The sequence below is a fragment of the Mustela nigripes genome, chromosome 17 (assembly GCF_022355385.1).
Source record: "Mustela nigripes isolate SB6536 chromosome 17, MUSNIG.SB6536, whole genome shotgun sequence".
Classification (NCBI taxonomy): domain Eukaryota; kingdom Metazoa; phylum Chordata; class Mammalia; order Carnivora; family Mustelidae; genus Mustela; species Mustela nigripes.
Window position 1 is genome coordinate 17,672,193 of NC_081573.1, and position 14,460 is coordinate 17,686,652.

Below are 14,460 nucleotides of genomic sequence, written 5' to 3' on the forward strand. Positions count from 1 at the left end.
GATAGTCTTGTTTAGAGAGAGGCTTATCTGTTACAGTTAAGAAGCATTTGCTACAAGTTAGAGAGACTCTCTAGCTAATAGTGAATCAGCTATAGGAGTGTTTTTTTTTTTTAAAGATTTTATTTATTTATTTGACAGAGAGAGATCACAAATAGGCAGAGAGGCAGGTAGAGAGAGAGGAAGGGAAGCAGGCTCCCTGTTGAGCAGAGAGCCCAATGCGGGACTCGATCCCAGGACCCTGGGATCATGACCTGAGCCGAAGGCAGAGGCTTTAACCCACTGAGCCACTCAGGCGCCCCTATAGGAGTGTTTATTGACAATGAGTGTGGAGGTAGGGATCTCAGCTCAACAAGGCCTTTTTATCCTTCTCCTTTGCCACCCTTAGCTTGTTAGCTTCCTTCCTCAAGTTTGTGGCCTTATGGCCCCCAAATGGCTGCCACAGCTCCAAGTATCACATCTTTATGTAAAAGTTTTCAAACCATTTAAGTTGTCGCAAATGGCAAGATTTCATTTCTTTTGATGGCTTGGGTGAGTGCTGTGAAGTGTGTAAACCTGGTGATTCACAGACCTGTACCCCTGGGGATAAAAATATATGTTTATAAAAAATAAAAAATTAATTAAAAAAAAAAAGTTTTCAAACCAGGAAGGGGGAGGGCAGCTCCTCACACAGCTATCTCTTTCAGTATGGAGAAAAATCTTTCCCAGACATCCTCCTTCTCCTGCAGACTTCTTACCTTTTGCCGTCTAGAATTGGGTCACTGTGTGTACATTCTGAGAGCAGTCGCCAGTAAAGGGGAATGATATCGTCGTGATTAGTGCCAATTGCAATTTAATGCTGGAACTGGGGGTTCTGCGCCAGGGGATGGTTGGTTGATCTGCTTGTCTAAATTCAGTGAAATGAGTCTAAATTCAGCGAAATCACCTCCCTTCCAAAACATTTCTGGACCCCATTTCCTCTTCTACAACATTTTCTCTCCCCTTGCTCCATGCTTCCATGGTTGGGAGGGGGGCGGTGAGCTCTGTGCACCATCCCATGCCCACCCACTTTCTCAGACTTCATTTCTTCTCTCCTATTCTTTTCTGGAATGTGATCCCAGCATCCTTTTCCCAGATTGCTGGCCGGCATATTGATGCCTTGATCTCCCTCCATTCAAATGGTTTTTCAGAACTGGCCTTAAAGGGAAGTCAGCAGGCTTCTCATAGACTCTGCAGTATTAAGGGCTGCAACTACCTATATTGCCTTGGGTTCTTTTTTTTTTAAACCGGAGAGGTCATATCAGAGAGAGGAAGGTAAAAAGTTGAGCACTTTCTCACACTACTTCACTTTATTCTTTTCCTCCACAGCAGACTCTGTGTCCCACTTATTTCTCATCTCCCGGAATCCATGGCCCGAGGTCTTCCACATTCTCTTACCTTTATTGCTGCTCTGCTTCCTGCTTTGGGATGAGTTTTGCAACCAGTTTTTCAGAGTCCCAAGCTTCTTGCTCACCCCCGTCTGTCCTTCCCCTTCTTTCTTGCTCCCTCAACCCTGACCAGCACCCTGCTGAGGCAGACTGACCTCTCGGCCCTGCATCACAGCTTCCTTTTACCCTGCCAGGCACGTTCACTGGCTGAGAGGCCACTTGCTAGAACAGCAAAAGGCTCTGGTCACAGGTGGTGTCTTCAACTTAGGAAAAGACAGCGAGTCAGCCTGCCTCGCGGTACCATTGTCCCTCTGCTTTCCTGCCTGCCCCCTGCCCTCCTCAGATGGGCACTGGTCTACAGAGAGTTTGAACTTGTAGCACAACCCTGCAACACTCACGGCCATCAGCCAAGCTGTACTGAACTGTCTCTGCCCGTCTCTCTCTCTTTTTTTCTTTAAAGATTAGTTAGTTCGTTAGTTATTTGAGAGGGGGAGAGAGAAAGCAGGAGCACAGCAGGGGGAGTGGCAGGCAGAGGGAGAGGGAGAAGCAGACTCCCTGCTGAGCAAGGAGCCTGATGTGGGGCTCGATCCCAGGACCCTGAGACCATGACCCAAGTCAAGGCAATTACTTAGCCGACTGAGCCACCCCGCCTCCCCTCTCTGCCAGTTTCTTAATGACTTTGTGAATAGCCTCCCTCAGTTTCTGGTGCACTTGGAAATTTAAAACCTCTGGCCTCCTTTCTGTTCCCTATATGCTGAGACCTGACCTGCGGCCCAGAGAACCTGTGGCAGGGATGGGTCATGTCTGTCCTTCCTCTCCTCCTTCTGGGTTGTGCTGCAGGGGGACCCTTCCTACTACTAGGAAAGAAAATCTCCTCCTCCATCATGGCCATCAATGAGTTCCTTTTGTAAACCTTGAAGAACTTGTTTTTTTTGATTAACAAAATTATATTGCTGAGAACCCTTACTTCCTAAAATCCCGCTGTCAGAAAATTGGCTGTTTGAAATCCGGTCAGTGAAGAACTGAACGTTCCCCTTGCTGCTCCGAGAGTCTGAGCGGAAGCGTGTGACACCGAGAAGCAGCCCAGCTTTTCAATCCCCAGAGCTTCAGAACAAGGGTTTTCAGACACAGAATCCTGCCTTTACCTTTTCTTCATATTTTCCAGAAGAACAGGACCCGGAGTCCACTTCTCAGCCGGGACCTGACATTGACATCGTTGCAAACAGGTGTCTTTGCTCTGAGCTTGTCAAGCACTGCTTCACTGAAAGTTCACCCAAATATTCCTCTCACCCCGAATCCTAAAATACCCCTGTCTCTTCTCTGGTGAGGCACCCACGCTTCCTCTGGAATGTGCTCTCCTTTGCTCCGGCAGCCTAGTAAACGTCACTTTGTTGGGCTACCGTTGTGTGAGATGGGCCTTATCACTCTGTGAGGTAAAACCGCTTCTCTAGCTCTGCATTCTCCTTTTCTTCTCCAAAAAGGAGAAAATGAGCCGCAGGGGAGCAATGGTTTGTGGCCTTCCAAATGGCCATACCCATAAACAGGTATCTAGTGTGTGTTGTATTAAAATTTCACGGACAGGGCAGAAGAAGGTGATGAATAGGAAAAAATGCCCAACAAGGTTCCTTGAAGGCATGGAGACACAAAAAAAATTTGGGCAACAGTGCTTTAGCTAAATACCAAGTAGCCTTTGGTGTCCACTGTGCATTGGAAGCCCACTTACTGGCTTTCTGTTGTAGCTAGAATTGAGTTCTTCTGACCTCTGTCTTGGGAGAGCCAACCTGGTTTGACCTCTTCCGGCATCTAGAATTTCCACTTCACCCATAGGGAGCTCTCACCTGCTTGCTCAGCCGGCTGGTGAGAGAGCACGGTGCTCGTCACGCACACAGACGCTCCCATGCCACCTGTCTGCTGGTCTCATTTCTCTGCCTGGACAGGCACAGGGCAACAGTCGCAGAAGACACCTGCCCTGCCATTCCCTGAGCACCCCTGTCCCTTGGCTTCTGCAAGATATGGAAAATGCCACCACAGTCCCCTCACCACGGCCCAGACAACCACCCAGCCTCTGATGACTTTTCGCTCTCCCCACCCCTAGCCTTTTGCTTATACAGACTGGGAAGGAATTAGTGCTGGGGGATAGTTGGAAGTAGCAAAGACCTCAAAGCTGCCTCTTCTTCCTCATTGTAAACTCTGGGAGAGGAGTCAGGTTCCTGTTCTTCGAGGCTCTCTCTAGAACATAGGATTTCCAATTCCTTTTTGTTCTGAGTTGGGTCCTTGTTACCAATGCTGGAGTGATAGAACTCCATGTCAACCTTTGTTCCCTATCTGAACCATGTAAACTCATGTTTTTATTAAGTTCTTAGCTGTCACCAGGGCTGAGTGCCTTGGGACAGAAGATGAGTCACAGTCAGAGAGACAGCGCATGCCTCCATCTCGGCGCTGAGATAATGTCTCTCCCCTTCCATCTGAAACCCAGCCCTGCACCCACAGCCAGCTGTGGTTCTCCAGTGACCTTCACCCCAGGAGAAAAGCAGACGCTAAAGACGTTCATATTAAAAGCCCTTGCAGTTCTCAGCCCAGCCAGCTGCACACAGTAGGTGCACAACAAATGTTTTTGAACTAGAGCAGAGTGAGTACAAACAGGTGCCCGTGTTGTTCTGGTCGCCTTGCTGGTAGAGGAGGCTCTAACCCACGCTTTCTCATGCACCACCCCTCAGTAGGAAAGGAAAGCTTACTAAATGGTCCCATCTTATAAAAATAGCTCTTAAGAACATACATCTGTCTTTGAAGTCAACTGTGCTGACTGATAAGCTTTGTTTTTTCGAGTGGGTTTCTAATAATAAGGGAAGAGGACTTAGCAACAGCCGAGCTGCTTTGCATGTCGTTCCAGTTGTCCTCATGGCCTGTTTACATCTGTCCTGGGCAGACTGTCTCGCTGGCTCTGGAAGCTAGACTTGGCCCTCTCTCTGCAGATGACACAGCTGGAGGCAAAAGAGGAGAGTGGGTGGGGGACATGGGAGTCGGGGTCAGCTAATTCTGGCCTCCAGGCCTGCTGCAATCACTTACGGACTGTAGGATCTCAGGTAGATTTCAGCTTCTTGGCCCATCCCTTCACCTGCAAAGTGGGAATAATAATAGTATCTTCTGTGGTTAGTGAGAGGATGGAAGAAGCTAGTGGGTGAGGCCAAGTCCTTCCCATAGAGTAGCTGTTACTTTTATTCCTCCGACGCAGATCCTCTCCTGGCATCTAGGGATTTTAGCTCTTTTCCTTCGGAGTCTAGGTGTTTTATGCTTCCATGCACCAATCCCATTTGGCTTAGATATACCATAAGAAAAAGACAGGGGCCCTTGGGTGGCGGTTGAGCATCCAACTCTTGATTTCTTGATTTCTTGATTTCAGCTCATGTCGTGATCTCAGGGTTGTGAGATCAAGCCCTGTGTCAGGCTCTGCACTGGGTGTAGAGCCTGCTTGAGATTCTCTCTCTCTCTTTCTGCATCCCCCCCGGCCCCACTTGCACATGTATGCATGTTCTCTCTCTCTCTCAAAAAATAATAATAATAATAATAATAAGGAAAGACCATTCTCTTTTACTTGCTACCAGATTTATTTAGGTAATTTTTCTTCTATTATTTTCCATAAATGTCCCCCAAAATCTGAATTTACTGAACAATGGAAACTTTCTGGAAAAATCCGCATGAGAGCAGGATGCTCCCTCAAGTCTGGGGTTTTGTGTACCCACTCTTGACCTGCGAGTAGGAGCAGCTCTGGAGGGTGGCTTCTTCTCCCTCCTGTCCCAAGCCACCAGGCAGCTCCCTCAGTCCCTTGTCACTGCTCTCAACTCCTCCTTTACCTTCCAAAAAGCATGGGAGCCGCCCTGCTGCCATGGGAGGTCATTTTTCTTCAGAGCATGCTCTCATCCCGACTGTCTCCCAGGGCTCAATCCACAGCTTCAGGGGTGGGGGGCAGAGGGGGAATATAAAAGGAGGGCAGTTGGGTGAGGCCGAGAGCTAGGCTTGGGTGAGCATCCTTGGGGAGGCTGGATGCCTGCGCCGTCCCAGCTGCATCAACTGCCAGCTTCCCCATCTCACTCCCTAGTCCTGCCTGACTCCAGCTAGGAACTGCCTGGCCACTGCCAGCGTCCGCTCCCTGTTCCCTACGTTGGACAGCTCCCATGGCTGCCCCCCTCCTCACTCTTCTTTAGCTTCACGCTGCCCTCCTGCTTCCAAGGGCCCCTGCCCCCCGTCAGCCTTCTCAGCAGCTGGTGAAAGTCAGCCTGGAATCCGGATGATGAGAAGTAGTAGACAAGGGGGTCGACGCAGGAATTCAAGGTGCTAAGAAGCAGCACATAACTTCTCCACGCGGGGCTTTCACCCTTGATGTAGCCCACGACATGAGACACGTTGTAGGGCCCGAAGCAGATAAGGAAGTTGAGCAGGGTGGCTGCCACAAGCCCAACCACGCGCCGCTTCCTTCGGTGGTTGGTTCCCCTGCTGAGCAACCACACCAGGCGGCCATAGCAGTAGCTGGTGATGAGCAGGGGCACCCCAAAAAGGACCACAGCCATCTCCAGCCTGACGGGGAGGAGGATAGCCAGCTGGGCCTCCTGGAATTCCAAGTAGCAGGTCCTGTTGATAGTCTGGCTGTAGGAGGAGTTCCCTGAGAATTCAGTGACGTAGACCATGCTGCAATGAGCACTGGCCAGGAGCCAGCAGGCCCCGCTGACCAGGCTGGCCTGTCCAGGCCTGGGCCGGGCCTTGTACCATATTGGGTAGGCCACGCTCAGGAAGCGCTCAATGCTTACAGTTGTCAGGAAGAGGGAGGTCAGATAGATGGTGGTGAAGAAGAGGAATCCAGAGAGGGGGCAGAAGACTAAGGGCAGGGGCCAGCGCATGGCACTGGCGGCCTCCACCATGCGGAATGGCAGGAAGAGCAGCAGGAGCAGGTCGGAGAGGGTCAGGTTGAGCAAAAGCACGTCCACGGCCACCGGGCGCCGCCGCAGCTTGCCCACGAAGATCACCAGGGCCATCATGTTGAGGGGGAGCCCCACGATGAAGGTGAAGAGATACACGGAGAAGTAGAGCCAGTGATCGCCAGGGAAGAAGGACCATTTCGGACTTGTGCCCATGGTGATGGCCACTGGAGAAAGAGACAGCTAGATGGAGGGAACAGGCTCAGGGGTAGGGGGACTTCATGCCCCGTGCCAGCAGCATCTCAACCATTGGCAGGGAACACCCGCCCCTCCATGCAGCCCCTTCATGCCCTCTGATGCTTTCTCCAAAACGGTAAGCCTGCCTGTCTTCCTGGTTGTACCCTATTCCCTGTTCCTTTCCACCAAGGGGCCCCCTCCCAAGCCCCTCAGGGCCCCATGCTTACCTGCTTATTTGAGAACTCAGCTGCTCTGCGCCCAGCTCTTTGCCAGCTTCTGGAGAACAGTGTAAGTTAGCTATTATCTGGCAGAACTGATAGAGACCCGTGACATCATTCACCACTGAGCAATCGCACAAAAGATGCGTTTAGCTCCTTTATCAGCTCCAAGCCAGTATGCAAAACGAGGAGCAAATTCCACTACTCCGTGCCTTGCTCTCAGGCTATCTCGGAGGGGATGCCTGAGACAACCCTGAGCCAACCTCATCTTCCCCTCTGGATCCCGCACCTGATTCTTATTTGCTTCTCTGGAATGGCAGCCATCTAATTTGCCTAATAAGGGCAGGCAGCCTAAGGCAGTGATGGGGAGCCTGGGGATCTGGAGCCAGTGGCCTGGCTGTGCTGTCAGCTCTGTCACTGACTCTGTGATTTCGGGCAAGTGACCTAAACTCTGTCTCCGCTTCTCCATCTGCAAAGGAGGGACCATCCCAGTACCAATTTCATAGGGTTGTCGTTAGATGAGAGCATTAGTATGTCAGGGGCTGAGAAGGGAACCTGGCATGTGGTGGTGGGTACCTAACAGATGGTGGCTGCCATCATCCCAGTCACTGGTGTGGGCTTGTCTCCGGGGTGATGGTAATAATGAGAAGACTAATGACGGTAATGATGATTTAGGGGTCACATAATCAGTAGCAGACACTCTGCCCATGAGGGCATCGCCATTCTGTCTTCGGGCTCCTCGGTGGGGAAGTGACTCACTCCAGGCAACACAACTTGTTAAGGATCACCCCTGGGGTTCAAACCCCAGTTCTGTCTGACTTCAGAGATTATGGGTTTATTCATTCAAATATTTATGGAGTACAGTGAGATAACCCTTTTATGCCCGCTAGAATGGCTATAGGCAAAAAATCGGACAAGGCCAGATGGTTGGCAGGAGGTTAAGGAGTGGGAATCCTCTCATATGTTGCTGGTAAGAATATGAAATGGTAGAGTGACCTTGGAAAGTAGTTTCTTAAAACAGTTAATATCAGTTTACTGTGTGATCCAGCTCCACTGCTTCAGCAGTGTTCGCATAGCATTTTTCATACTAGCCAGAAAGTAGGAACCCCCCATCCCGACCGGTGGTCCATCAGCTGCTGAAAGGATGGATCGTGGCCTATCCCTACGATGGGATACTATTTGCCCGTAAGATGGAATGAAATATCTATGAGTACTAGAACCCCAAAAATGTGACAAGTGAAACAAGTGAGACATAAAAGGCCATACACTGTATGTTTCCATGTATATGAAATGTCCAGAATGGACCAATTTGTATCTATAGAAAATAGATTACTCGTTGCCCCGGGGACTTAGGGGGATTTACTGTAAATGACCAGGACGGGGTCTTACTGGGCAGATGAAAATGTTCTAAACTGAATGAAAGTGAGAGTTGCCTACCTTAGTAAATTTGCTGAAAAGCATTGACTTGTACACTTAAAATGGGTGAATTTTATGAGGTATCGATTTTATCCCAAATAAGTTGTTGAAAATAGTTTTTGCTGTCGTGGGTTTCATGGGAGTGAGATCTCAGGGAATGGAGTGGTCAGAGGGTAATAAAACCTCAGCGTCACAAAGGCAGAGAGCCATGGTGGAAGCACTTAAGGCAAGCAGAATGACAAGTGCATGGACTGACCTGCTGGGAGAACATGTAGGAGCCTTCGGGCTTAAGGGGCAAGGGTCATGAGGGTGCTTGTGGCAGATCACATGGGGTTTCAGGGACCCTAAATTCCACCCTTAGAAGGAGCAGGTACAATTCTCCAGAAGAAGTGGTCCAGAAGCAGCAGGTGTTCCCGAGCGGTAGGAGAGAGAGCGGTCCCTGGCTTCCTGGGAGGAGGGGAGGGGAGTAAGGCCACTTGGGCTAGAGGTCAGCTTACACTGAAATTCGTTGGTCTCACCACTGTGCAGGGAATAAACTTGTTTCTCACTTCTGCAGAGCCTCAGGCAAGTTTCATAACTTCTCTGGTCTGTTTTAGTTATACAACAGGAAATAATATTTTCCTTGGAAGGCTATTGTGAACATTCATTCATGCAGTAAACATTGAATGAAAGCCTGCTATGTGCCAAGCTCCCCTCTAGGTGCTGGGAATATATCAGCAAATAAAATGCCTTGCCCTCGTGGACATTTATGCATAAAAAGAAATAGCTTGTATAAACTGCTTCGTGCATGCCAGGTACGCAGCTTGACTTCCTGTGTCTTATATGTCCGTGGCATTATCGTCTTTAAAGGAACAAGTCTGTTTCCTGCACCTCGCCTCATCAGAGCAGATGCCCAGATGTTTGTCTCCTCCATGGCCACTCTCCTCTACTCACTCTTTCACAGGTTGAGGGTGCCACCATTCACCTTCGCAAAGTGGACCACAAGGACAGGCGTTCACCCTGATACCCAGTTTTTCAAATGCCCCTGCCCTTTGGAGGTCCTGCCTTGAAGTATCGCATCCCACATCCACCCTTTCCTTGCTGTAGGGCCTTGGAAACATTTCTTTTTTTTTTTAATTTTTTAAATAAACATATAATGTATTATTAGCCCCAGGAGTACAGGTCTGCAAATCATCAGGTTTACACACTTCATAGCACTCTCCATATCACATACCCTCCCCAATGTCCATAACCTCTCTCTGCTCCACCTGCTCCCCTCCCCCTGGTCACCCTCATTTTGTTTTGTGACAGTAAGAGTCTCTTATGGTTTGTCCTTGGGAACATTTCTTAACCTGCAAAATGAAGATGGTGATAAGACTTGTTCCAGGACTGTAGCTAACTTACATAGTGCCTCTGTACAAATGAGGAAAAGGCGCCCCCCCTCCAAGTGGCAGCACCCTCCACCAGGGTGCACTGCTTGAGGAGTAAGCAGCAACTTTGTTCAGATTAGAATAACATATTCTTTCCTTCGGATGGAAACAGCCCCATGCCAGGCACATGGCCTCGTGAGCAAATCTCAGGTTAGAGTTTGATCAATGTTTGCCCCTCTGCCTGGCACCCTTGTGCAGTGAACCACCTGCCCATGTGTACAGCAGCTGCATGGCCATATCAAAGGATTGTGTGAAATGGGACACTTTTAAAGTGCTCGATGTGGTGACTGTCACGTCTCAGAGACTCTGTGTTTGTTCATGACTATTTCTGGTGTTGCTAGTATTTTTTCTGCTGCTGAGGCAGCTTTTCCTACCAACTTCCCATTCACAGTTCGAATGGTGCCCTCTTGTGAGTTCCAGATGGTATAACAGCATCAGTATCTTGCTCCTGCGTCTTCTCTTACTGGGAAATTTAAACTGTTCTTTCCAAGGAAATATTTTGGGAGTAGCGTCTCCCAAAGTGTATCATCAGAGTGGCATTTCCTCTATATTGGAAGAAAACTTCCATAGCACTGGCAGGTGGGGCATGAGGAGAAAAGGGACAGGCAGAGGTAGGGAGTCATGCTGATGTGTACAGACACAAGCTTACCTTCTTGCTGTGACCTAGCTCCCAGCCTCTGTTCTGCCCTCCAGCTGGGATGCAGTCTTCTGCCAGGCTCAGTTCTTTCCATAAGCAGGTCCAAGGATGCTCCCAGTCCACGCTGCCCTGCAAGTTTCTTTTGCTCTGGGCTCCAGGGGCCCAGACAAGCAACCAGCTCTCTTCCATACCCCTTCTCCCCAGTAGGGGCTACTACTTCTGGGATGTCCCTCCTTTTGTTCTTGCCACACTTGTCACCCTCCTGGTAGCTCCTCCCAAGTAGCCAGTCACCAGCGGGTTGAGCACCACACTCCAAGCCCCTGTGATGAGCCCCAGTTTCCGCCAGCAGCCTCCCATGTTGGGGCGCAGGAAGCCAGCCACGTTGGAGGCATTGTAAGGTCCTAAGCAGAGCAGCAGTGTGAGCAGGGCCCCCCCGGCCACCCAGGCTGCCCTTAGCTTCCGTCTGTGGCTCAGGCCTGAGCGGACCAGTGCCCGAAGGCAACCCACGTAACAGAAGGCTGTAATGCTCAGGGGCAGGAAGAAGAGCAGGAGAGAGAGGCTGAGGCGAGCGGGGCCCGCTGAGGCTGGGTCCCAGGCCTCCAGGCAGACTGGAGAGCCATTGACTGGTGTGTTGATGCCCAGGGAGCTGGTGGTATTGTTCATCCAGCCTCCCGGAGCCTCCAACCCAAACACCAGCCCCAGGTGACAGAGGACAAGGGCCCATATGGCCGCACACACCCCCCAGGAATAGCACGGTCTCCGGGCAGCTTGGTAGCCCAGGGGGAAAGCAGCCCCTAGGTAGCGGCCGACGCTCAGGGCAGCCAGGAAGCCCCCACCGGCATAGAGCGGAGCGAAGTGGGCAAGAGCAAAGGCAGGACAGAGTGGGGCCGGAAGAGGCCAGGCACCCAAGGCCAGGGCCTCCACCGCCTTCAGGGGCAGAGAGGCTGCCAGCAAGAGGTCAGAGCAGCCCAGATGGAGGGCATAGACAAGGCTAGGGGTGAGGCGGAGCCGGGCGTGGGACACGGCACCCCCAATGGCCAGGGCGTTGAGTGGGAAGCCCAACGCAAAGGCGGCCGCATAGAGGGCAAAGGAGAGCTGCGGGGGCAGGTCCATGGGGCCGGGGCTGGCCTCCACGCTCCTGAGCTCTGCTTCCTCCCCACCCTTGGATAGGCCTGGGGTAAGGTGAGGGGTGGTGCTCGGGGGCTCCTGGGGTCACAGACTGCTCAGGGTGTTAGAAGTCATCTAGTGGGATGACAACTATCTCAAGCAGAGAGGCCCATGAGAGAGCTGGTGCCAGTACGACGGTGAGTCTGGATTCGAAGTGAGGACGGCTCGCCCTCAGTCCTCTGCTTCCTTTCCACCATGTCCTCTCTTAAAACACAATGGAAAGCGTGCACGTCCCATTAGAGGAAAAGCCTCCTAATTTCTGAGACTGGGGAGAGAAAGGGTAGAAAATTAGTACATAGTTGGGCCCCACGGGTTGTGTGTTTTTCCTAGGACGGGAAGTTAGAGTCCTGTGTCCACTCCCCGCCCCCAATTCTCTGGGAAGGGAAGCAGCTGCCCCCCTCCTCCCAAAAGGGATGGCTGAGAGTCTGCATCGCAGTCATTGAGGGTTGCAGGCCACTCCTAGTTGGGGTGGGGGGTGGAGGGAATGTCAGGATTTGGGTAAGGTAGAGGCTGTGGCCAAGGGCAGGCACGGGGGATGGCGGGGCAGAGCCCGAGGGGAAGCCAGGTCCCATCAGTGCCAAAGGGAATGAGCTTAGCCAACTTCGGGGGCACCCTAAGTGGGTAAATGGAGGAGTCTGGGGGAATAATCGCCATGGAGAGAGGAGCCACAGAAAGACGGACTCACCTCTTGGCATTGCCAGATGTCTCTGAGGCTCAGGAGTCCCCCTGGCCCGGCTGAGGGAGGGTGTCCGGGATGGGCAGTGAGCCGGAAGGGAGAGGAGGGCGGGGTGGCAGGCCATTAGCCGGAGGCATCAGCAGCCTGGGTGAGCAGCTAATGGGGCATCTCGAGCAGGAGCTGAGGCAAGGAGGTGAGGGTCCAAACAGATGATGCAAACACAGGAAGGGACAGGGTGGCAACCAGGGTTTTACCCCTAGGCAGCAGGAGGAGTGTGTAGCTAGTCCCTTAAAGGAGCAGGGTTGTTGGGGTACGACCAGAGCACAGCTCAATCCCACCCCACCCCAGCCCGTTCAGACCTGCTCTGGGCACTGTTTTCTCTCCTCCCAGATGAGCCCATGGGCAGGCCCTGGCTAGTGGGCAGCACTCACTCATAGGTAACAAGCTTGGGTGACCCACACCATATCCATCTGGTGACTGATGTGGGGACGATGAAGTCATCATTCCAAGGTGTTGCCTCTGCGACAGGCTGTGGGCGCGTTTTGGGAGGAGAAGGTTTTCCCTCTCCTCTGCCCTCTGGCTCAGTGACAGTAGTTTCTGACCCTGCCTTCTGGTGCTGACAGGAATGGGGAGGAGGACAGACCAAGGATGGGTCTCCTTTGGTGGCACGAAGGTGCCAGGCTTCTCTCTGGGGCACATGGAGGGACACTGAGCGGCTCTCAGTAAAGCATAGACGGTGCGAGACTCCAGCTGCCTGCTTAGATTTCTTCTCAGCCTCTCAGAATTTAGCTGTTTACCCCCTACTGGGGTCACCCTGCCTCTCTAGGAAGACCCAAGTGGGATTTAAAATGGCCACAGCCTGTCTCTATGATTCTGTCTCTGTCTCTGACTATGCCTGTGTCTCTCTCTCTCTCTCTGCCTGTCTGTATTTCCCTCAAATGGACAAGACAGCCTCTCTCTGGACTTTTTTTTTTGGGTGTGTGTGTCAGTCATCAGGCTGCCACGTTCTCCCAGATTCCCCGTCACCCAGAACGAGATTCGCTAGTGGTTTCCCGAAGTGCTCCCCACCAGGCTTCTGGTGGAGACAGCAAGGGATTCTCAGCATACCAACCACGGCCTCCAAAGACACGATTGGATCCCCGTTTTCTACTTCATTCACTCAACTTGAGTCTTGGTTGCCTCCCTTCCCTGTCCTACATAGGTGGTCCAGCACCTCCCCTGGACTGTAGAAGAGCTTGCCATCTGTGTTTAATATTTTATCTTCGGAAACTGACAGAACCCAGGAAAAGTCAAAAGAAGGGCCATTTCACCTCCTGTAACAAGCATTTGGAAGAAGACAAAAGCAGGTTGTGAGGGGAGACCCTGGATCTTCAAGATCTCTGCCTCAGCACCATGCCTCTGCCGGCTCAGGTCTCTGCCCAGTGTCACCTGAGGGCCTTCCTCAAACCCTCTCCAGATGGGTCCCTCCCCCACTTCAGTCTATCTTCATCTTACGCTGTGTTTATTCCTAGCATTCATGAGTCTGTGATATCAGATTTGCTGGCTCCTCTGTTGGGATGTTGGTCAGTGAGGCCCAAGATTTCTGTCTGCTTTATCCTCTGCTTGTTGTGTCCATAGTAGGACTCAGTAAGTGAATGAATGGCTGGTTGTCTGGGCCCTGAGAGGACAGGGTGATCTGGGGCTATGTGGATTGCTGCCTGGATTCTGGAGGCCCTGGCTTCAGAGCTGTCTGAATTCTGTTGGCCTGTTGACAGCCACATCTCTCGGTCAGTTGGTCACGAAGTAGGTTAATGTCGGCAGCTGGGCTCAAACAGGAAGGCAGGGCACATGCTGCTTGCCAGGGAGCCCGTGCCAGGCCTCATCAGGTTCAGGGCTGCCTCCAGCTCCTTAGAGGGGATCATGCCCTAAAACCTTATGGGTACCCTAGACGAGAGGTCCCCAAGATGAGGCTGATGTCCTTTCTTTTTTGTACCCCCAACAACTGCTCTATACTGGATGCGCTGACAGGTGTTCGGTAAATGTTTGCTGAATACACAGTTGAATGGGCGAATGATCCTGGACTTCATTCTAGAGACAGGAAACCTAAACCCTTACCTTCTGCCTGAGACAGTTCTGGCTGTCCCCCCTTCGTCCAGAAGTGCTGACTCACACTGGGGACAAAGTGGATTGGTGGGGAAATGAGTGCCTTGTTCTGGCACAATTCCAAGAATGACCAGAACGTCGTCTGCTCAGAGAGTAGATTTCGGTCTCGAGCAGATGGGAAGGGAGCACAGGGGAGGAAGGTGGAATTTGTGCAACGCCCACCACGGGCCAGGAACTTGCGTCCCCTTGTTTCTGCTTTTAAGAATAGGTGGAGAAAGGTCAAACCTGAACATGGTGGGGAAACT

The 14,460-nt window shown here is 51.6% G+C and overlaps 2 protein-coding genes across 2 annotated transcripts; both read right to left on the minus strand.

Annotated features, from left to right (window-relative positions):
- Positions 1–5,056: 5,056 nt before the first annotated feature.
- On the minus strand, positions 5,057–10,415 carry FFAR3 (free fatty acid receptor 3). The gene is given in 4 exon segments (XM_059381490.1): positions 5,057–5,590; positions 5,593–6,540; positions 6,778–6,826; positions 10,243–10,415. Coding segments are annotated over 2 exon segments (1,032 nt in total). The 5' UTR covers positions 6,530–6,540; positions 6,778–6,826; positions 10,243–10,415; the 3' UTR covers positions 5,057–5,495.
- Positions 10,416–10,443: 28 nt separating this feature from the next.
- FFAR1 (free fatty acid receptor 1) lies at positions 10,444–11,381 on the minus strand. The gene has a single exon (XM_059381491.1). It carries the CDS (start codon positions 11,341–11,343, stop codon positions 10,444–10,446), a length of 900 nt encoding a protein of 299 aa, XP_059237474.1. The 5' UTR covers positions 11,344–11,381.
- Between the last annotated feature and the right edge of the window lie 3,079 nt (positions 11,382–14,460).